The sequence below is a fragment of the Meriones unguiculatus genome, chromosome 19 (genome assembly GCF_030254825.1).
Source record: "Meriones unguiculatus strain TT.TT164.6M chromosome 19, Bangor_MerUng_6.1, whole genome shotgun sequence".
In the NCBI taxonomy this organism is placed as follows: Eukaryota; Metazoa; Chordata; class Mammalia; order Rodentia; family Muridae; genus Meriones; species Meriones unguiculatus.
Genome location: NC_083366.1, coordinates 9,224,930 through 9,249,716, shown reverse-complemented (window position 1 = coordinate 9,249,716; position 24,787 = coordinate 9,224,930). Strand labels below are relative to the sequence as shown.

The following is a 24,787-nucleotide window of genomic DNA, read 5'->3' as shown; positions in this document are numbered from 1 at the left end:
AAATAATCACTTCACTGGAAAGAATTATTAAAAATACTGAATGATCTTGTACTGCATTGAGCTTTATACTAAATTCCTTCTTAATTACTATTTTCTATCTGATTTTTTAGATAGTAGATAAGACCATGAAACTAGGTACATAGATGACACAGCATACAGATTAGTGTGCGCATGCGCACACACACAGACACACACAAATTCACACACACATAGAGGGAGAGGGAGAAAGGGAGAGGGAGAGGGAGAAAGAGAATCTAAAGTGAAGGTCTTCACAAATGAAAGATTGCCATAAATAAGTAAATTAAAAGCTCCAGTTCCCATGAGCCTTTGGGAACTGGAGTGGTGTCATTTTAAAGCATATGATACATGTTTTGATATTCCAGTGCTGTTTTCTGGTATGTGAGGATAAGAAGGTTACTGTCTTAGAGTCTCAGCTAGCTGTTGAGTAATTTCTTCCTTGTAGCTTTGATAACCATTCTCCACTAAAATAAATACCTAAGCCTATTTGTGCAAATGGGTCATAGAAATTTTAATTTCAACAATTATTCTTCCATGTGTTTCATTATTAAATTGCTTTTATAGCACATCCAAAAGCATAACATTTTAGGCATAGATATAAAAGTGTTATCTGAATATGTAGAATATCAACATATTCATGCTTGAGTTACATTATTTTGATTGCATAAAAATTAAAGTTTTAAATTTGAGTTTCAGAGATCAAAAGAAATTAAGAATCCAGGAAGTATAACTATAAAGGAATTTATTGTAAGTAATGGTAGTAATTGTTATTTTTTTTTTAATTTTATGAGAAGCAATTAACCAAAGGCATTTAAAATTTACAAATGAGTTGTTTTACTTTTTTGTGATGTGTAGACTATAAAACTTTAATGTAAACAAACTAATTTTAATTCAAGACAAGAGCAATGTTAGCAAGTGAATTATCAGTCACTAGTTCTATCTCTAGTCTCAAATTTTAGCTAATTCATATATGTATAATTTAAACAGTCCTTATTATGATTAAAATAAATTTCAAATAAAAAATTAATCATGTACCAAAATTTATTTTGAACATTGACTGTGAAAGATCATATTTTACATAGGCTTAGAAGTATAAATCATGTTTTCTTTACAAAAAAAATGAGACAATCTTTTTTTGATAAAAGAAAGAAATTTGTTATAATTATGCATCATCGGAGGGTGACATGATGTCCTGGGGATTTTATAAAGAATATTTTTTCTCACTAATATTTCTAGTGTTTTCTAATTTTATGTCTAAGTTCATGTCTCATCTTATATTTTCTTAGTTTTCTCATTTGGTCTTGATCTTTAAACATGTCACTCTGCTTCTATAACTTATAACTAGACAAGAATCTTGAATATGCATAAACTTAATGTAGAGAAGATTTGATGCAGCATGAACCTATATAGAGAGGATTGAAATTTAGCCAGAAGTAATTACAGTATCTATCGTTCATATTATGTGACTGGCATTTGGAAATGCATCCTGTGAGGCCGAAGTGCAGCTCCTTTGTAAGCGAGCATGGGCGAGAGGCCTGGTTCAATCCCCAGCATCGCCAGTATACAACAGTTAGATAAAAGGATCTTACGTTACAGGAAAGGCAGATGTCTCCCATCAAAAGCAGTCAAGTCCATTCTGTGTCTGATTGTATGTAAACACAGCCTCAGCAGAGAGGGATTAAGAGTCGATTCACACCACAAGTGAATGAGATATCAGGAACAACAACGTTCCAGCAGAAAGAGTCAAAAGAGGAGCACTGTAACTCCCCTGCTGATTCTAAAGGGATGTCATAAGAACCAGGGGTCTGACTGTTTTGGAAAGGGCTCTGTTACAGACATGATCTAGGAATAGAAAATTTAAAGATATTAATTTGGGCCCATTTTTAAGAGCTTCTACTCATCAGAAAGACCCAGAAATGCAATGTGCTTCTGAGTGACAAGCTCTGTATCTCCAGAGGCACTCAAGCACTAAAGACTCTAGTCAATCTTCACTGGGGGTGGGGCTCAGCGGGTAGAGCACTTGCCTAACACAGATGAAGCCCTAGGTCTTACATTTATAACTGCATAAATATAGATCTAGTCATGGTGGTACGTCCTGGTAACAACAGCAATGGGAAGGTGGAATCAGGAGCTGAGAATCTGTGGAAAGAGAGGCGCAGAGGGAGAAGGGAAGGATAACACAATTTTTTTTTCTATTCTGGCCTTATTGGGAATCAGTAATCCTTATGTCTTTATCATATAAAGGCATAAAGATGCTTCTCATCCAGTCTCATGGCAAGCACAAACTTCACGCATGCTTATTAAACTCCCTATGTTGATGTAGATGGTTTACATCCAACTACATCAAATTTGATCTAGAAGAACTAAGAGAAAGTTGCAGCTATTTAGTTATCTTGTATGAATCTTTTTTTTTACAGAAATATCTCTGCTATTTAATTCATTAGTTCCTTATATTGTAGCAATTTTTTATTTTGTACACAAAATTTAGATACTTATATGCTCTGGTGAACTTTAACTCTAAACATTTCATTAGTTACGCTTTTTTTCTTTTTTCCTTTTTTATTTTTTAATTACAGTTTATTCACTTTGTATCTCCCCTCTACCTCCCTCCCCCCTCCCCTCCCAATCCCACCCTCCCTCTTCCCCAATCATGTCCCTCTCCCAGTCCACTGATAGGGAGGTGCTCCTCCCCTTCCCTCTGACCCTAGTCTATCAGGCCTCATCAGGAGTGGCGGCACTGTCTTGTATGATTCTTAAGGAAATGTAGTATCTTTTCTTGAACTTCAAGAGATGTTTGTGTGTGTTGTGTATGTGCGCATATTCAGTCTCATTTCAGCAGAATACAATCACGTTTTCTAAAAAAGTGAAAGATAAGTACAATAATAAAATATTATGCTATTATATATAACATCTGTACCCAAATAAAATTGTAAATTATCAGAAAGCAATACTCATAATGTCATTTAATAGTAAATCCAAAGGATCTTTAAGGTTCAAAATCTAGGCTTACTAAACGATTCTGGGAAGTTTTCAGTGAATGAAGCTGCATATCTTCCCAAATCTACATATAGAAAAACAGACCATCAATGACATGCCAAAATCATAACCCTATAGAACACATTTACAGAAGAACAAGCTGGTGATGTGAAGCTCAAACACAGGTATTTGCCTTAGATACTCATAGTCTTATCTCTGTGGGAGAAAGAGTAGGGAAAGGATGGACCTTGCTGGCCTAGCAACAGGGTAACTTCAAATAGCCATAGATGTTGACCAGGAGTCTCAGAGAGCCAGGGATGAGGAGAGAAGACGCCTCTGCAGCTGCAGGGAGTGGGTCATCCTTCATAACGCCTCTGATAGAGATGTCCACGATGAGCAGGTCCAGGAAATGCTCAGCAGCTACCTTTCAGGCCCAACTTCCACAGCAATGCAGTGCTTCACACTAGCAGGAAATTCACCAAGTGGAATAAAAATTAATAAAATAGGGACCACAGATCTTAGGGAGGGAAAAGGAGATTTCTCTAAAGATGAGGAAGAGAGTTAGGAAGAATTTGTGCAGTATCTATAATTGTTTGGCACATACTAGATACTGTGATTTTCTTCTGATAGTCTTCTTTTGAGGCAGGGCCTCATGTAGCCAGGTCTAACCTAGAGATCATCTGTCTGCCTCCACCTCTCAAGTGCTAGGATTACAGGCATATTTTAGCATACTCGACTTCAACTACTTTTTTCTAGAAAACATTGTATATTTAATATGTATATATATATATATAATTATTTTATTTGAAATTTCATTCATGAATGTACTGGGTTTTGATCAAATCCACCCTATTACCTCCCCTCAACCTCCTCCCCTATCTGCCACACCACTTCTCCTGTGCTCTCTTAAATAACAAAACATTGAGTATGTATACACAGAAACAATGATTACAGTAGTCATTGTCTCACATGTACCATTTTACTAATATTTTTGTGTGTGATTAGTGCAATTACCACTAAATCTTAGGTAGGTAAAGCATGATAATTTCACTCAAAGTTACACAAATTAAAAAAATGTCAAAATATACAGATCATTTCAAAAGACCTGTCTTTGTCCTAGTCTGGCTGGTAGACTTCACACTAAACTTTTTAATAGTGTACTTTCATAGATTTGATAGTCTAAATTTTCCTTTCAGGCCATTCCACAGATGAGTTATTAAAATGTGAATTAAAGAGCACAACTACATTAGGGTAGACAATAGCTCTCCTTTTACCATCCCTGTAGTCAAAGCTGATGAGAACCAAACCTGCCAGCTCTCTTTCTCTTGATTTAGAAACACACAGGTGCTCCCGACACGAATAGCTTTATGAGAGCACTTTCTTGAGGAACTTGGCCTGTCTTGCTGTTGAAGGAGGGAGCACTAACTCACACTGGATTTTACTAGAGCGTTTATGACCACGGCAGCATTGTCTAGTCTGTTGGCCCAGTCCGTAGGTAGTAGCAAGCCAGCTTGTTTCCATGCCCACTGCAAATTACTTTTCTTTGGAATAAATTGCCTGTCTGATAACATATTATTACTCAATTAAGCTCTTGTGGCAATTAAGAACCCTCAGAAGGCAGTTAGAAGACTGTCAGTAACTGTGTGAGGCAGTTGCTAAGCTGAATTTGGGTCTTTACAGAGGATGTGGAATGGGGTTAATCCAAGAACCACACAAGGGATAAAGATAGAGGTTCAGTTTTCATTTGCCTGTCTAAAATATTTGTAGTCAATTCTTTTGAATGCTCATTGTTTCTGCAGTGAGACCAATACCTCTGCTACTACAGACAGAGGAACTGAGATTCCAAGAATTAACTTGGAATCTATAAAATTCCTACAGTTCTTTAGTGGTAAAGAATGGGACCTCTTGATTATTGAATTATATGTGTGAAGTGAGAAAAGACTCAGAAATACGAAAGATGAAATACAAGCAACCAGGAAATTAAGTATTTTTAGTAAGAGAATTGGAAACATCAGAAGGCAAAGCTTTTAGGCAGGAAAGTGAGGGGTTAGATGCAGGCTAGATTGGAGTTTATGGCCAAATTTCAGCTGGGCCTCTCCACAGAAACAACAAGAAAAGGAAAAGATGAAGTGAAGGGGGCAGGTGAGAAATGTGAAAATCCTCACAGGCGAAGTCTGAGGGAGAAAAATAGAATCGTACAAGAAGAGATTCATGTGTTCAGATATGAAGCTTAGAGCATGCTAACACTTCCTGTTTACAAATCAGTAAAGTAGACCAGCTTAAATGAAAAGAAAAAAATAAGATGCAGGAGAATACATCATCAATCAAAAGGAAGGTGACAAGTGAAAAGTTCAGGAAGCTAAGCCTGGTGGCAGGAGGGTCTCAAGTTTGAGATCAATCTGAGCTCCATAAATGCTGCAAGAAAAGAACAGAAAAAGAAGAGGAAAGAAAAAGAGAATAGGAGAAGGAAGGAATATTTAAAAGTGTTTTCAAATGAAGATGAGATAACATCAATTTCTAGCTGAGAAACATTGGACAGAAAAAAAAACAAGTTTATACTTTCTTATCCTTCTCTGTTGCATACATAAGTATAAGCAACAGAGAAGGATAAGAAAGTTCTTTCTCTCCACAATTTCCTCCATTTCTGTTTTCTTTAATTTTTCCAATTCTATCTTCAGATCTTGAGCTGTTTTGTTGATTTCCTCCACCTGTCTGACTGTATTTTCCTTCAATTCCTTCAGCTGTTTGTTTGAACAATCCTCTGTTTCTTTTATTTCTTTCAGTGATTTAAGTATTTCCTTTCTAAAGGCCACAAACTGTTTGGCTGCAATTTCCTGTATTTCTTTATGGATGGCCATAATCTGTTTGAGTTTATCTTCCCCTAAGTTTTTACGCATTTTATTTGTTTCCTCTATTATCCTCTTCATAAGCATAGATATTAGGTCATCTTCTTGAATTTCAATTATGCTGAGGTGTCCAGGGTTGCTTGCCCCTGGATAACTGGGTTCTGGAGATGCCATATTGCTCTATCTTTTGTTGGTTGAGCTTTTATGCTGGCCTCTATCCATTGGGCTATCTTAGTTGCTGGGTGTTAGTTTCTGGTGGTTCCTGGAATCCTGTGGTAGAGAGAATCCCCTTGGCAGGAAGATGATTTTTCCTGAAGGAAGCCTTCTCAGCTTTTTGGGTATAGTCCCTGGATAGCCAGTGTTTTTCAGGAATTGTTACAGCTCACCTCAGGCGTAGAGACCTGAGTGGTAACTGTAGTCTTTGTTAGTCAAGGGGGCTCTCCTCTCACCCTGAGAAGTCCTGGAGACAGCTGCCCTGCTTCTGGGTTTCTAGCTGTAAATTTAATGAGCTGCTGCTGTAACCTGGGTGCCCCGTGGTTTGGTCAGGTTAATTAGGGATAACTGGTTGCCCCTTGGAGCAGTATCTGGGGGTTGATCTCCTGGATCCCGGGCTTCTGTAGGCCTGAGGTTCAGGCTTTGTGCCCCAGTTCCCAAGCAGTAGTCAGTGGCAGGTGAGCTCTGCTCTCATGCATGCAGCTGGAGTCTAGAGCCTGGAGCCTGTGGATAGTTAGAAACTTTTAGGAGCTAGGTGTCCTAGGGTAGGGCCAGATAGTCCCCCTACCGTGGGTTTTTTTCCCTGCAGGAAGGCCCAGTCTGTGGTGTTTGGGTTGGAGGGTAGAGCGTGCAGGCACTGGCGGGTGGTGGCTCCAAGCTGGTGACTGGACAGGAACCTGAGACCTTTTCCCCAGAACTTTCCCATGTGTGCTGCTGGGGGGGGGGGGTGTCAGCTGAGTGTTCTAAGCTGTTTCCCTCCCTGTAGGGTTTTCTCCCGACAGAGGCTCCCAGTCTCTGATGCCCTGGGGCGCACAGTTCTATCTGTGATGCACACTGGGGCGCAGGGCAGGTCTCTCGGCTGGCCACGTGTGCCTAGTAGTCTGCATACCTTTTCCAGGAATAGACTGGGTGACCTGAAGTCAGTCCCCCGTTTGCTTCCTTCCCTGTGGGGGATTTTCTGCCAACAGGGAAACCCAGTCTCTGGTGCCCTGGGGCTCACAGTTCTGTCTGTGATGGAAAGTTGGGTGCGCAGCAGGTCTCTGGGCTGGCGGCTGGAGCCCCACTCAGGGCTAGTGACTGTGCACCCGCCGGTCTGTGGGACCTTTTCCAGGGAAAGACTGGGTGACCTGAGGTCAGTCCCGTTTCCTTCCCTCCCTGTGGGTTTTTCTTGCAACTGGGACTCCCAGTCTCTGGCGTTTTTGTGTCCACTGGTCAGCCTGGGAAGGTGATCAGCACACGCAGGTGTGTGGCTCTGATCTGGTGACCAAGTGCCTGTGCGACCCAGGATCTCTGCCGAGTTCTGGCTGGGTGACCTGAGAGTGGACCCAACTGATGCTCACACCTTGGAGTTTCCTCTCACCTGGGAAACATGATCTCTGTTGTTTAGGGTCCAACTTCAAATGAAGGGCCTTTCCTTGAAACTCATTGCATATATTGAATTTCTGTGGGTATTTGATCTTACACACTTTCAAATCTTATCTGTGTGGTTCGGGGTAACACTATTCGTTAACTTTTCTTTCAGCTTTTGCAAATGAATGACTTTCCCTAATTACATTAAATATGCCTTTAGTTTAGCAGTGTGTTTCTGATAAATGTGTATAAATAGTAACATCATTAGCTGGCTGAATGCATTCATTCTTGTTCGTTAACATCAGAGCCAGTTAGGGCATCAAACAGGCTGGTAATGATCAAGGAAGTTATGAATATAGTATATCACTCAAGAGTACAGAAGCTGTACAATGAATTGACTTTTGTGCAAATTAATGCCCACACTCTTTATGAGTCTCCTTGTCTCTACCATTTTATTTTTATTTTGGACTAAGGTTTTGCTCCAGCTACAGGCAATAAGAGGGAGTATTGTTTGTTTACAGGTGCATTGCTAGGTAAAAATTAAGATAAGATTAGCTTTTAAATGACATTATATGCCAAAAATTCTAAACTATAGTAAGGAAAATATTTTCTTCTGGAAAAACTTTTGCAAAACTAATTTCTAACAAGTAGATTCTGCTAATGTGTTAGTTTTCCCTAACACAGTGTTGATATGAATGTCAGCTTAGCATAGCTTCTTTATTTGTCCACGAGTAAATGGATTGCTCTGTGGATGCTGAGCCTGGAACACACAGTTGTATCCTTGGTCCTGACTCTGTACAGCCATTCATATAGAGAGCAGGTTTGGAATATTTAGCATCTTGGGCACTCATTTTAAGCGCAGAGTGATCTTCAGCCCATGAGATCTTACCTTGTGCACTCGCATTAAAATAGGAGATTCTAAATGAAACTTGTTCATATCACAGTTGTGCATATGAGAATACAAGACGTACAGCATTTGGCTCAGCTGTTAGAGGACAAATCACCCTCTGAGCCCTGTGGAGCTCACTCACTTGGCAATGCTCTTCCCTGTGGCGCTCACTCACTTGGCAATGCTCTTCCCTGTTCCTTTCTCTGCTATTCAGACAATACACATTCAGTTCCCTACTGATTTCATGTAGCAGTTTTTCTTAGTTTTACTTAATTGTCAATTTGACACACATAGCATAGAATCATCTGAAAGGAAAGCCTGTACTGGGGAACTAACTGCCTAAATCATCTTGATGTTTGGCTACATCTCTCTTGTACCTCTTCTTAATTAATAGAAGAGGAAACAGCCCATTGGAGGTGGCACCATGCATAAGTAGGTGCTCCTGGACTATAGATGGAAGCTAACTAACATAAGCTTATGCGCAGCATTTTCTGTGGTTCCTGCTTCAAGTTCCTACCTTGAGTTCCTGCTCTGAGCTCCCTCATTGATGGACCCTAAGCCACTTTTTGTTTAAGTGTTGTATTAAAACAACAGAAAGGGACCTAGAAAGGTAGTTTTTGTTTTGTGTTTTAGTTTTTATATTTAGGCCATGTCTGCTTGTGATTACTATTAGGAGGACTGTTAGGTCACAGGCGTTACAGAAAAGCATGCACTCCAAATGTCAGCTCTCCTTTGTACTCCACTGCTGTGGACATTTCAGAGTTGAGCAGCTCTGTTACTTTGCCCTTAGGATGTCTAGAGAGAACAGGACAAATAGATACTGTAAGAGTGCATCCACATCAGCTACCACAGTGTTTCCAAAGTGCAACCAGAGATGTTGATGAACCATCAGGAGATATCTGAAATAGCATAGTGACTTGTAATCTGCACGTGGGCATCTGGACCATTTTCCTAGACACAAACAGAAATGGAGGGTTTGTATAAGTAAAGATGATAAATTAAGTGGCATTCCTGATAGAGGGAATACCCTAGACAGTTTGAGAGAAGGAAATGACAGATATGGATAAGGACCAGTGAGAGGATAGTGGGAAGTGTTTAGCTACACTGATCATGGGCTCTCTGGGGAATATGTATCAAGTGTGTGTGCCTGAGCCCTTCTTGTGAGCATTTAAGTGAGGTCACCAGGGCCTCTCAGTCTCAGTTATGTTTTTACTTTCACCTCACAAAGGAATTTTAATTTCAGTCTTCTTTGAAAACCACTTTACAGTGAAAGAAAGTAAGACATTAAGTGTTTAAGATGTAGGAGCTGAAAGCATTCATTTTCACACTAAGTAGCTGAACTCTGGTGCTGAGTCAGCAGTTAAGAGCACTTGCTACTCTTGCAGAGGAACTGAGTTTTGTTCTCAGCACCCATGCCAGGCAGATCACACCTGCTGGAACTTCATCTCCAGGGGATGAGACACTTTCTTTTGGCCTCTGGAGAGACCACATGTGCACTTGCAACACACACACAGAAAGACAAAGAGAGAGAGAATTATGAATAAAAATATGTTAATTGAAAAGAGTCTATTTATTTGCTAGTGGAAACTCATTTGCTTTATACTTTCAGTACATTAGCTTTGGAGGAAAAAAAAATCATCCTGTATGATTTTGTTGTTGCTGAAGATGCTTTCGGACGTTCTCATTTGTATCTGTGTCATTGATAATTACTAGTGTTATTTTTGGATCATCTAGAGGATGGTCCTAGAAGATAGCTTCCAAATGATGAAAACCTAAAGTAAGAAAAGCAGGAACTTTATAAAACATTTAAGAATCACAAGTCACATAGGCATTGAACTATTACTGTCAATTCATGGTCATTTCTACAAAATTACTATAAGATACCTTTTTTTGTTGTTGTTGAGAAAAAAAAAAAAAAGCCCTATAATCCATGAGGCAGAGACACTGCCTCAAACAGAAGTCTTTTATTTTAATTAGATGGCAAGTTTCATTGGCCAGAAACTCAGGGCCAGTATTTTTATACAGCTGGGTTGCCAAATAAAATGTAGCACACTTAAACATATTTGAATTTCAAACAAAAAATGAGTCATTTTTGTTTAAGATTTTGGGATTAAACATAGTTTGAAAAGTGACATGTTTATTTCAAATTCAAATTTAACTGGTGTCTTTTATCATTATTTGTTATGTCATGAAACTTCTGCCTTGTAACTTGCTAAGCCAAGAAATACTCAACAGAAAATAAGGGAAATTGTAAGTGACTATGTTTCAAGGTACGAAAAAAATATATATACCCTTCCTCTCCTCAGTGAATATTTATCAAACATTGAAATGTTTGAAAATGTTGAAAAGCGGATATGACTACAAAAAAATTTATGTTTACAATGACAAACAGCCAAGACAATATGGTACCAAAAACCCAGATAGCCCATTACAACAAGCCCTAGGTATTCCTGAAGCATAGGCAAATGATCATAAATCCAATTTTATGAAGATGATAGAGGCCCTTAAAGAGAAAATGAACAAAACTTTTAAATAACAGGCTGTGGAGACTGAAGATTGAATTGGCATCCATGCCAACCTCCTTTTTGCCAGTTAAAAGAATTTGGGCAAACTCACAAAATACATATACTTTATGAGTTATGCCATTGCTGCCAAATAAAATATGTATATAAATTTATATAATGTATATTTATGTATATAACATAATACACGTATATGTATATATACAAAATGTTATACTGTCTACTTTAAAAATAAATAATAAAAAATTAAAGAATATTAAAAACAATTTGTGTTTAGTTCTGTGGTAGGTCTGTGTGCTGGGTACACAAGGTTAAAGTTCATATTCTTCTACTCAATTTGAGACAGTGTTCCTGTTTTAAGTAACCTTCCAGGATCATGACCCTTGCTATTCAGGGGAGTCCTCCTGGTGCAGTAGACATGGAACCAGGAGCTGGTTAGAAGTGTGACTCCTAGGCCTCCCTTGAGATCGGTGGGGTCATATTGAGACATGAAGATTTAAATACCAAGCTTGCAAACATGCTTAAAGGAAGAAATCATAAAATATTTTTAATTGAAAAGGAAACAAACAAACAAACAAAGAAGGAAAAGAAAGGAAGGAAGGTAGGAAGGAAGGAAAGAGAAGGAAGGAAGGAGTGGGAAGGAAGGAGGGCAAGAAGGAGCCCAGAGAGCACCAGGTGGGGTTGCATTAGTGAAAAGAGACCATGGTGTTACAGGTTTTGAAGAGGAAAGTAAGCCGAAACCAACCCCTCTGTACTTCAGTTCCTTTCATTTTCCAGATGAGAAAAGCTAACAAAGGACCCACGTGCCTTTGCCTAAGCCCTGAGTTTGGAGGTGACACCAACCATTTTCCACTTCCTTTGCTCATAGAGGAAAGCAAAACGAAATAGAAAGACCCAATTTTCTGCTTATCAAGGACTATTGTGTATGTGGTGTCTTCTATGTGGGCCACAAATTCACATTTATCCTTTTCTTTAGCATGAGTGCAGGTTATTTCCTTTCCAGGGCTATTTAAGCCTGCAGAGAGCCCTGAGTCTGCTCTGTGCACCTGAGGACGGGTCTCCAGGCCCTGGTCTCCAGCACCCTGCGAGCTCAATAAGCTCTACATGTTTGTTTTTGGATATTTCAACTAATTTTCTCACCATGGACCATTGGGATAGATTGAAATGACTGTTCAACTAATAGTACTGAAGGAATAAGTAATTAAAGAGAATTCGTGACATACCCCAGTGCGTACATCACTGTGAACATTTTCTTCTGAAAGTGATTAATCACATAAATTCTCAGAAATGAAACTAACGGTCATTGTATCCTGTCATGTCCGAGGGCATTACACCCTGGGTGTCTATAATGGATTCATGCTACATTCTGGTTTGAATTTGGGGGTTTCAGCATGCATTCTGCATTGCCAGGAAATGATCTTGTGGTTGTGGCCAGTTCCCACAACACTCTGAGGCATACATACGTAGTCTCCTGGAGAAAAGGGGGTCAGGACCTAGAGGGGACAAATGCTCCACAAGACCAGCAGAGCCAGTTAGAGAGGCCTGTGGAGGCTTAGGCACAACCAAGAACAACCCACGGTCTGGACCTAGGGCCTCTACTTGTAGGAAGCCAATGGAGATCTCAGGCCTCATATGGGCCCACTAGTTAGGGGAGGAGGGGATATCTCTGACACAGACTCTGTTGCCTGCTTTTTGAGCACTTCCTCCTGATGGGACTGCCCTACCAGGCCACAGGGGAGGAAGATGAACTTAGTCCTCAAGTGAATAGATGAGCTGCTGCAGACAGGCACAGAGAAACAACTCCAGAGAAAACTAATGCATATAGTTTCTGCATACATTTAAGAAGTCTATAATGAACCAAGACAGGAGGAACATAATTAAATAATCACAACACAGAAGTATTATTATTGCTGTTGATACTATCTTCCCAAAGACTTTAAAGTGAATCAAGAAGGCAAGAATAAAGATTCTTCAAGCCTTGTAAGGGACATTAGATACCAATTTAAAGATAGGAAAACAAAAGTCCAGATCAGCACATGTTTTATTCACTGTAGTGTGGTTTTGTGATATGGAATACCATTGCCTGCGTCTTTGTGAAGGTCTTCTAAAGGGACAGCAGCTGTTTGGCAGTTTTTACTGTTCTTTGGCAATTTTAGTCATGAAATAGAGAAACTGTAAAAATGCAAAAAGAAAAAAGAAATAGAATAAATTTCTTATATTCCAAACCCAGTTGATTTGGTTCATATATTATGCATGCTAAAAATACATCATAATGTTTTGGCATTTTATTAATGAAGCAAAGTTTATGGTGTGGAATTTTCCCTTTCTGGCATTCTGTCAGTGCTAAAAAATATTTCAAACATTCAAGCTTTAAGTTTCCAGTTTATAAGTATTTAACTTATATGTATTTTAACATATTACTATGAGAAATGCCATTTCTTTGAGTCAACTCAAAGAAGGAAATATAAGATTTTAGTTTTCTACAAATGAAAAATATCTTGGATAATTTTTGGTTGTGCTGTATCTAACTTACTCATCTTTACTAAGGAAATTTGGGTGGGTGATGAGCAAGTAGATAAGCAAGTTGTGTATGCCATGGGACGCCAGGGGATTCCAAGTCTTGATTAGGAAGTTCTGATTTTGATCCTAAAATGGGTGATAATAAATTAAGGAAAAGAATGTTTATGAATATGTTTTCAAAGAATCTGATAATAAGCTGGGGAGGATCTTCAAAATAGCACACTGGCCAGCATGTGCAAGGCCTCGGGCTCTTTACCAGCACTAAAAAACAAAACAATAACTTCTGAAAGGAAGTTTGTGCTGTGTTTATTCTGCCCAGAATTTTGTGCTATTGTGAGGATGCTATGATGAGCTCAAACACGATAAACACCACCAGCAATCCCACTCTTTTCATATAAAAGGAAGTTGTTAACTTAAAGTTCGTTACATGAAGAGTACAGATGTTGTTATTAATATTACACTTTAAGTGGAAGATGAAAGTAAAATTGTGCCCACAAATATTGGCTGAGGTATGTTTAAGCTACTGAATTTTAAGAAGTAGTTTTGATGGTAGCAAAAACAACTTTGTAAATAAAGAGATTCTATGTTAATCTCAGCTGCTGTTTCCTAGTTTTTCTAGTTTGTGGAAAACACCAATGATCACCTAGTGTAAGGCACAAAAATATACTTAGGAGAGTTTAGTAACAGGCAACTTTCATGAGTGTCATCCTCAGCATGCTTGTCACCTTTCTAATGAAGAGTCCCTTGAGCACGACATCTTTAGGGGTGATGTATGGGCATTAGTTTGTGGGGCTGCCTTTGCCAGCAGGACCCACAGGCCATTATGCTTTTTCCCCTTTTAGAAAAAGACAGATAAGAAGCACAGAACTAATGATGCTGCTTGCCTAGGGAGGTCATGGCTTTAGAGAGCCCCAGTTCTGAAGCCATGGAAACCAAATGGTAACTATAAACAGTAAGTCCCAAGGCACATAGTCTTTTCCTAAAATAGGTAGTAACCATGAATTCCAGTGCCCACTTCCAAAGAGACACTCAGCACATGCCTGTCAAAGGTGGTCTTCAGGGCCATGGTAGGCACCTCTTCTGCTTTGGGCTGTTCGCCATAGTAGGGTATTTTTTTAATTTATCTCATTTTATGGCCTGATCCCAGCCCCCTCCCTCCTCTCCTGCTAGTCCCACCCTCACACAACCCTCCCCTCCACTCCCCCTTTTACTCCTCAGAGGCCCCAAGGAATACCAACCCACCCTAGCACCCCAGGCTGCATCCTCACTCACTGAGAAGAGACAAGGCAGCCTGGCTAGGCAAAAGGGATCCACAGGCTGAGAACAGGGTCAGAGACAGTCCCTGCTTCCATTGTTAGGGGAGCAAGGGAAACACTCCTCCATTGCTGGTAAAGCACAAACTTTCACAACCACTGTGGAAATTAATCTGGAGGGGCCCTGTGGTAGTTTCAATGTCTTCTTTTGGGTGGCAGGGAACTTTCCTGTCACTTACCTCATAAGATTTAATCAGCTAATTAACATCAGACCTTCTGACCACATGGTGCTATGATGACAGTGAATAATATTATTAGTAAGCAGAATATAATTACCTCAACTCACATTTTTCCAGAACCTAAAATTAATATGCATTCCTGATTGATGCAAAAATATGTCCCTCACAGCCACTAACCATTGATGACTACATGTCATTAGCAAATCTAGCAAGAGCAAAATACCAGGTGCCACTGTCTATATGCTGATATGTAACCTCTTTTTCATTAAAAGTCTTTACATAGGAATAAAATTCTCTCAATATTTATTGCCTTATTTATGCCAAAATTTCAGGCACTTTGATAAATGGTGTAATCATTTCTAGTGTCACTGTGGCTATGAAGTGCATTTTAGTGTCTTCTCTAGCTGTAACTTAATAATTCATTTCAGCACATCTATTTTGAAATCGCAGTGGGTTTATTTGATAGACAGAGCACTGGAGACAAAAGCTCTTCTTGTCAGTACAAATTGCCTGTGTTTTTGAATTAGTGTCTACCATGCAGTATTATCTTTATAGACTTAAGTTTGTTCACAACCTTTGATGATGGCTCCCATTTTTAATATTTGGTATCTTTAGTGTTTGGACATAGAAATCATAAATAAATGTGCTTAGTTTAATAAATGATTTCTCAAGACCAGTGATATTTCCTCTGTCTTATTTGCTAGGAAGTCTAGCAGCTAATTAAAGCCACATTCCTAGGAATGGTTAGAGAATTTTATGGTTGTACTTTATTAATAAATTAATGACAAAGGACGTGATGTTGGCATTGACTTCTAGAAAAGAGAATCATATATCAGAGGCACATATGGAAGTCACACCTTTAATCTCGGCTCTTGGAAGATACAGGTAGCCATTTCACAAGTTCCAGGTGAGCCTGAGCTTCATAGTAAGATTCTGTCTCACAAAAAAAAAAAAATGTGAGGCTTTTGTTATTTATGAATTTTGAGGAGCTGGAGAGATGGCTCATCATAGGAACACAATTTTTTTTTTTAAAGAACCCAGGTTTGATTACTAGAACCACATCAGGTGGCTCACAACCACCTGTAACTCCATTTCCAGGGAATCAGATGCAGGATTCAGTCTTCTGGCCTCTGTGTGGACCTGCATTCATGTGGTGCACATAAGCTCATGTCGGCACATTCATGTATTCTGAAATATAAGCAAATAATAACTACTAAAATCAGTTTATCTTGTTATATGTGACATTTTCCAGACATAAATGATTATAAAGCATGCGTTAAACCTTGCCTTTGAAAAATTTACAGTTGTCTGAGACTAGGTAAAACCAATAGACTGCTACCTACTTAGCAAATCTTGCAAGAGCAAGATACCAAGTGCCACTGTATGTACACTGATACATGAGCATTAGTAGAACCAAAATGGAGACACACATCCACAAACATACACAGAGAAGCCTTAGACAAGATTTCTGGGTGAGCCCAGCCCAGGAATATTGAAAGAAAAACTCAGGGACCTGAAAGAGGATGACATATTAATTCCAGTGGTGGTGGTTGTAGGAGATTGCTTAATGTGACGCATTGAGAAGTTAACCTACAATACTTATAAAATAGTCTAACTTGTGTATCACAGTCTGGGCTTGAACTTTTGATCCTCCTGCCTTCATCTTTCTAGAGCTAGGATTACAGGAATGTGCCACCTACACTTGAAATACATGATGCTGAGAATCAAAACTAGGACTTTGAACATGGCAAGCATTATACCACCTGGGCAACCTCCATAGCCTGGTAGATATGTGTTTGTTGATGATAAGCACTCACTGTAATGCTCATTATGTTTGCATTTTCCTGTTTTCCATTTTAGAGACGCCCAAGCAGATGGCCAGCAATGAAGTTTCGAAGAGGGTCCGGACATCCTGCCTATGCAGAAGTTGAACCAGTTGGAGAGAAAGAAGGTTTTATTGTATCAGAGCAGTGCTAAAATTTTAGGACAGAGCGGCACCAGTACTGGCTTACGGGTGTTAGGACTAAAACTTTGCTTATAACTTTAAGACAAACAGACACACATCCACAACCACACAAAGAGGCGCCCCAAACTGCTGTAGCCAGAAGGGAGACAAGATTTCTGGATGAGCCCAGCCCAGGAACATGTAAAGGAAAATTCTGACTTTTACAAGACACCTTGTACACTGAATACAGAGCTCCCTAGCAGAATGACATTCCTGGTTCACAAGGAACATCTCCTGTGGACTTGCCTGAGTGACAAGATGACGATGCTTTTGGTTTAGGTGCAGGGTTGCAAAGGGATCAAGGATAAAATAATGATAATAAATAAAGCTTTAGTTCACAAGGGATCTATACCTTTGGTTCAAATGTTCTTCTCTGACGTCTCAACGATAATCATGTTCCGAAGCCTGAAGGCTTTCCCTCAAAAGAGCAAAGATTGCAAGATCGTGGAAGCCAATAGTCCATACGAGAGCAAAGCCAAACACACGGAGGCTTTTGTATCTTTTCCAAACAGACTTTCAGCAAAAGGATTTTATTTTTTGCTGTACATGCAGTTGCCCCAATAATTCATGACTTCACAGGATGAGCCTTTCATCTGTTCAGAAGTTCAAACTATGCTTGACTCTTCCTGGGTCATGAGGACTCTTTCCGTGAGCTGTGATACTATCTCCAAATGTTAAGCTAAGGTCTAGAGAGGGGGAGGGAGTAGCCAGTGAGGTTTTCCATTCTCTCACTTCAGAATAAAATGAGATTTGTTTTATAAGGTGCTACTTTCTCTCCACCTGGAGTCCTCTGAAGCCTCCTTTGCTCTTGGCTAATGGAAACAGATAGAAATAAGAGGAAGAATAGTGTGATCATTTTTTGAGACAAATATCTTAAGGGATTTTAAATGCTTTCTTTTTTAAGTCTACCATGTCTGTATGAAAATCCCATTTCATTGTCAATCCCTGTCTAAGAAGCCATTCAAGTCAACATATCCCTGGTGATAGAAAAAAAAAAAAAAAGAATGAAATAACCCTGCTGAATCATGCAGTAATTTTCTTTAAAGCACATAGTAGTTACATAAATATATATAAATATATTTTTGTTTATAACTAACACAAGGCAGGCTCTTGTGGCTCTAAAGAGTGTATTTTGTCCTCAAGACAAAACAAATGCAAGATACGTCACTGAGTTTCTTCCACAATATTGTAAAACAATCTTTAATATTTTCATGTTACTTCCACAAGTGATGTATTGTTGCAGCATGTATAATTTCAATGCCTATTGGACCCACTGTTTCGTTCTTACTGACCCCTCCTTTCTTTAGTCAAAGAAGCAGTTGTAAACATCCCTCCAGTAGAGTTCTGATTTGTACTCTGATTGCAATCCAAATGTTGAAAAATTCCCATAAGTAAAGAAAAGAAAGGTATCAGTCAAGGAGGAACGTGAACTATATCCCACGACACAAGTTCAGTTACTGAGATGTACAAGTCGACCAATGGCTTGACCTGTAAAACATTCACATTCTGTGCCAAGAAAAGTCCTGGTGCTTACAAGGTGTCCAAAAGTGCACATTCAGCATTTACAAAACAAAGATTCTCAGCAGTAGCACTTCACTGACAGTTTACCATCTTGGTAAAATGTCTACACTGGACAGCAGAGTGTCACGGTTGCATCCCCATGGTCTAACATAAGCCAGGCTTCTTTTCTGTCACATGTATTTGCTTTACTCTTTGGAGTGTTTGATGATGGTAACTTTTCCCTAACCTTAGTTTTAAAATGTCAGAAAAGAAAGATATAGGAGCAACATGATTGCAGGATGTGATGACAATCTGTGCCCCAGCTATGCTCAAGTTATATGAAATATCTCAGCTTACTCTTGTCCATGTAGTTTTGGTGGGAAAGCAATAACCAAATGACTTGCCAATGTAATTGGTGCAAGTGGTATTCTGCAGATACATATGGTACACATAGACGACTTCCTTTTAGGGTAAGGTATGGATGCTTTCATGAGCTTTGGCAATAAGCATGGCTTCCAACAGCAATGGACAGGAAGCCACATAAATGTCTTTCCATATGTTTCACTCCTTACGTAATTCCTTCAAGCAGTAATGATAACCTTACACCTTTCAAAGTCCATCTTCCATTTTAGATTAAAAATAATCAATCATTCATTTAAATGAATATACACGACCGTCTGAGTTGTTCAGTATACCAAATCACCAAGTAATAGAAGGAAAACAATTAGAAGCAAAGAGCGTGCTACATTGTGTGGGGATGTTCCAAGACAACTGAGAGGATTAAGAAGTTCTGATTTTGTGAATCCACAAGGAGTAAGTTTCCTTTGTGAAACTCGGATTCTGTTTGTGCTTCTCATTTGTTGTTGATTCATGTACTTCAGAGGAAGGACATAGAGGGTTTTCAGAAATTTCAAAAAGGAGTCCAGTATCTTTGCCTTTATATGGATTATGCACTACAAAGGATAGGTACAATTACCTTGGTCACAGTTCTGTGAGGACAAGGGAAGAATGACAATGGCGTTCTTAGAAGAGTAACAATGAGATATATACAACCTTAAAAAGAAATTATGAAAATGATGCTGCAAAGGAATTTAGATATTTTATCTTAATTATTTGCAAGAGCAGTGATCTGTGATCAGAATTACTAATCAATCAACAGGCTATTTATTGGCTTGCTTGTGAATGGTTGAGACCTTAAGGTGTATTAATAAGTAGAAAGATAAAGGTTAAAGGTAAAGGACAATCGAGTGCAAATGTTTTTGCTGTAAGGTCTCTAAGGTATTTAGTAGACTCTCAAATATATGATCTAGAGCAGTGCTGTCCACTATTATATCTACTGGCCAGTTATGGCTAGCGATTTTTAAATTAAATACAATTTATATTAAGTCCTCTGGTAAAATTTCGAGTGAGCCATAGCCACACATGCTCATGACTGTTCCTGTTGGCTACACACAACACTTCTATCATTGCAGAAAATTTTACTGTGAAGTACTATAATGTTTCAATTGAAGTAGTTGCCCCTGAAGGAAATAGTGGAAGAAAGGAAAGAAGGAAAGAAGGACGTAGGAATGACAAAAAGAAAGAAAGAAAAAAGAAAGAAAGAAAAAAAGAAAGAAAAAGAAACAAAGAAATTTGACAGCTCTTAGACACATCCAAACAATTATTTTCTTATAATCTAAGAGAGGACTCATGAAGGAATGATGAGAATACCAATTGGCATGGCTTTATGTCTTTATAGTGTGTCCTTCAATAAATAGTTCAATCTCTATGAATATCAATTTTCAAATTGAAAAAAAATTAAGGATTCTGTGCTGTCTTTTATGCAAGATTATTTTTCAGATTGATTAAATATGCAGATATAAAGACTTTCAAAACCTTCTATCAATGGTATCTATAAAACACATCTGTAAGACCAGTACCAAGTTGTACACAAAGGAAAAAAAAAAAAAAGTAAATCAATCCAGACAGCAGTTCAAGACAATCAAGACAATACATTCTTAAGAAACTGTTGAAGCCCATAGCAAAACTGCTTGAATTTCTTTTTGTCCATGTTTTCATTGTTATTGTTTTAGTTCGGTTTTTGGCTTTTGGTTTTTGGATTTTTTTTTATTTTATTTTTGTTTGTTTGTTTGTTTTGTCCATGTTTTTCTTTTCTGACTCTTTCTCTAATTTGCCAAATTTTCTGTGTCTCACCCACCTGCCTGGACTTTTTCTTCTTTTTCTTATGTGGAGTCACCTAGTGACTCTTGCCTGTTCTGGTTTTCCACCTTATTCTTTACAACAAAAGCAATTCCAGGATCTTAGCAGAGACTGTTTTGAAATCAAAATAAATGACACTGCAAACATAAGTTATCTCATATTTATTTTATTACTATTACAAATGCAAGGAACTATAACATTAGTATATAAATATGGGGGAAACTTACTTTTGATGTAAATTCTACAAATGCAAACTTTATAACAATAAAATTATTTTAAAGTATGTTCCTGTCTAGATAATATGTAGTATTGGATGGCATATCATGATGAGAAGACTAAGCCTTAGATACATACAATAATTGTCCCTGGTATCAAAAGTGGGTTTGAACTTAAAATTCTCAATTGTTTTTTTTGTTTGTTTGTTTCCATTGTTATTACTTACATTCTTTTGTAAGCAGTTAAAACAACCAACATCTTGAAGTCATAATCCATGAAAAAATTAACTTTATCTGCTATAAGAATGATCTCTACATCCAAATCTATAGTCTGAAACACTGAAACAATCTTCTTCTATGCCATTACTGTTATTCTAGTTCAAGTTCCTACTCTTATAGGGTCCTTCTGTGTCCCCTCTCACACCTCCTCTGCTGTGGCCATCAGGTTAACAATCCTATTTATCTTTGTCATTTAAATGTTTTTCTGCCTTTGTTTCATTCCTACTCAATTGTATTTGAAAACTAATACTGTTTGTTGAAGAATTTCCAATCCATAAATAATCACAGTTTTACCTGTTCATGAATACTATTTGGAAACTTCTTGTCCCAAGAGGATCTTATCGGAAAATATTGTGAGATCAGATGTGTTACCTATGACACACTCATATCATTGTGTTTTTATAAAGCACTTTACATTTTACAGAGTACTTTGATTCATCCTTTTACTTGTTCTTTCTTTGAACCACGTAATTAGTGAAACTAATTGTGTTAAGCACCTGCTGGAGGTTACTCTGAAGACCTTGTGGTAAATTGTGTGTGTGTGTGTGTGTGCGTGCATGTAAACAGTACACCGTTCAGGGGGCAGGAGTGGTTAAGAGTATTTTTCTATGTTTTCAGAAGACCAGAGCTTGGTCCACAGTACTCTCATTGTTCACAACCCCCCATAACCTGAGCACCAGAGGAGCTAACACCCTTTTCGCTTCTTTATGACCACCTGCACTCACATGCACACCCAAACACACACACACACACACACACACACACATACACACACATATATACATAATTTAAATATTAACAAGTCAAAATAAATGGTTCAGGGAACTAAATATAACATTATAATTTAATGAAATCCTCAGACACAACTTTGCAAACAGGAAAAGCATTACTTCATCAATTTTTAATTCAAAGAACTATTTAGCTCTAGTTCAAATAAGCTGTTAATTTTAAGAATAAAAAAAACAAAGGCCTAAAGATGTCCTGGTCCTGAAGATTTTTCTATTTACTTGAATTCTGGGCAGAACCAGAACAAAAGTTTTTCTCCTTTGTATGGATACTTTTGCTTCCATCTCTAAATGATGAGCATCTTTGTTTTTAGATCCAGAAGCACCAGTGCATTCAGAAGCTTTTGACCTTTATATTCACTACAGCTGTTCTATCAAAAGACAGGCTTCATTTCTTCAACTCAGACCAGTTGGTATTTGGGTCTGTAAGTCTCTGCTGAAGGTGTAGAAAGTGGTTCTATACTTTATAGGGTATTCGGCCACCTTCATGGCTTTTATTGATTATCCTGTAGCATTCAAATCCTTCCAAGTAAAAGATAATTATTGACATCATTAGTATTCCCAGTATGGAGAAAAGGGAAGGGCTATCCAAAGCATCCCCTTGTAAAATTCCTATATGCCTGGTAAGTAGATTCTGTCAGAAGTCAGGTCCCAGCACACTGGTGGATATTTATAACTCAAGCTATGGGAGGCTGAGGCAGGAGGATTGCATGTCTGTGATGAGGAGAGGTGAGAGAGAGAGAGATTTAGACATTCCCCTTTTCCCTTGTTATTTAATCTTTATCATATTGGGTTTTTATTTATAACAATGTGTTGTGGGAGGTGTTTAATATTTACTGTTGGTTTATCTTTTAGTAAAGCTGTTGTAAGTCCTAAACAGTTGTATAAACAAATCACCACACAGAGACTGGGTTTGTTTAGTTAACCTAGAACACTAGTTACTCCCTCTTAAACCTCCAAGCCCTCATAGTTTCCTAACATTTAGATTTCCCACATTATACTTGCTTTTTGTGAAATCTTATGTCTGGCTCATTCTCCAAGTAGTTCCAAGATCTCCTCCAGCTCCCCTCTCCTAGCTCTACCCTTGCCCTTTTTTCCTCCCACTCATTTCCTGTCCTCTGGCTCCTCCCTTCTTTCCTATCCTTTGGCTCCTCTCAGCTCAACAGTGTGGCTAGTTGCTTTATTTTGGCCTGTTTACACAAAGTTGAAACAGGATGCTTAGAATAAGTATCACAATGCAATGTCCGGATTGAAATGGGGGGGGAGGAGGAGGGGGGAGAAATCAGCATTTGAATGAACAAGGGTAAGCTGTATACATTTCAAAAGAACATTATACCGACAATGCTTGGAATTGCAAACATCAAAGTACAAAAATAGCACATACTTCAACCATAGCCCAACATCTCCCTTAGCTTTTACTCCATCTCTTTCTCCAACAATTATTAAGAGGATCTAATTATATTAAAAGACAGGCTAAATTTGGAAACTTAAAATATGGTTGTTAGATAATTAGCCATCGGGTTTTCAAGTAATGACACCTTACAACCATAATCACTGAGGCAATAATCTGTCCTCCTGAAGTCACACAGTTTGAGTGTCTAGTATGTGGATCATTTCCCCCATCTACAAAATGAAGCCTCAAAATGTGTGTGGAAGTTGAAGCTGCTTAGGTATAATTTAGGTAAGACTGGATGTCCTTTCTATTTTCTGCCACCTAATCAACTACATGCTTAAAGCAGTAGTGCTGACATTCAGGGGTTTGTATTACTCCATGAAAGTAATATTGCCCCACAGAACTGAAAATTGTGAACCTCAGACTTAAATGCTTAAGTATGTCACACCAGTGTGTATGCCTTTAATGTGCCTTATATCAGTTTCCCTGAAGGCTAGTAGCTTCTTGTGGATAACTGTCAATAGAGTCAATTTATATTTGTGTTCATTTTGCACCAGTTGGCAAACTTGTTGAAGGTCATGAAGACTGTCCTTATGAATATTGCATGTAACTGACAAAAAAAAAAGAACAACAACAAAAAAACAAAAACAAAAACAAAAAAAAAAATACCTGGAATGTCTGGTTTACTTTTTGTTGAAGATCAATGGGACTTGGTAGCATTCAGAATTATCCAGTCTGTAGCAATTAATATACACAGTAGAAAACGTCAGGACAAAAATCTGTAGACCTCTTGGGAATGTTCTCATTGAACAGGCATGGGGTCAGAAATCTCTAACTTTGAAGAACCCCAAAGGTGTGCATAGAGTTTTCTATTCTCACTCTACTTGCACACTATGTAGAAGTATTCCTCTAGGTTAGGGATCAGCTGTGCCAGTAAATTCAACTCAGATTCTACTAAATCAGCCTAATTATTTACAGTCATAACTTTGACAACATCCAGTGCCCACTGCCATTATAATTATTGAGAAGAAACCTGATTCTTTGAATTGAATTCCTGTAAAATAATTGTAGAACAGAATAATATTTGCTTCTCAATATTATGTTTATTCTCAAGCAGTAAATGCCCCAAAACTACATGTTAAAACCTTGCTATAGCTTATTGTCAACACCAAAAGGTCTTGTTACTTTTTATCCATGACAAAGGCTAGAAAATGCAAATCACAAGCTGGCACTCATCTTTGTCTGATTTCTAAGATTTATTAACATTTTATGATTTTTTCAAAAATCTTCTAATGGAATAAAATGAAAAAATTGACTTGGCACATATTGATATATGTGTTCATTTTATATTCAGCTGAACTATCTCAATGATGCTATCTCTCCCAAGGGACTTTGGTTTTTTTCACAGCAGTCTCTCTTCTCCTTAGCATTATAAAATATGTGTGCCTTAATTAAGGTATCGCTCATTTATCATACAGCTTTGGGGACCATCAGCAAAGCCATAGCAAGAAAGCAGTTCTAGGAGTTTGGTGTATGGTATATACAGACTAGTAAGTGAATAAGCATGAGCCCAAGGGAAATAAAT

At 38.2% G+C, this 24,787-nt stretch overlaps 1 protein-coding gene across 1 annotated transcript in view; it reads left to right on the top strand.

Moving 5' to 3' along the window:
• The window catches only part of Plxdc2 (plexin domain containing 2), a 434,652-nt gene extending 413,207 nt beyond the window's left edge, over positions 1–21,445 (top strand). The window contains exon 14 of the mRNA XM_060372593.1: positions 16,687–21,445. Coding sequence (XP_060228576.1) covers positions 16,687–16,803 — 117 coding nt within the window. The 3' untranslated portion in view covers positions 16,804–21,445. The remainder of the gene's footprint in view (positions 1–16,686) is intronic.
• The last annotated feature ends 3,342 nt before the right edge of the window (positions 21,446–24,787 follow it).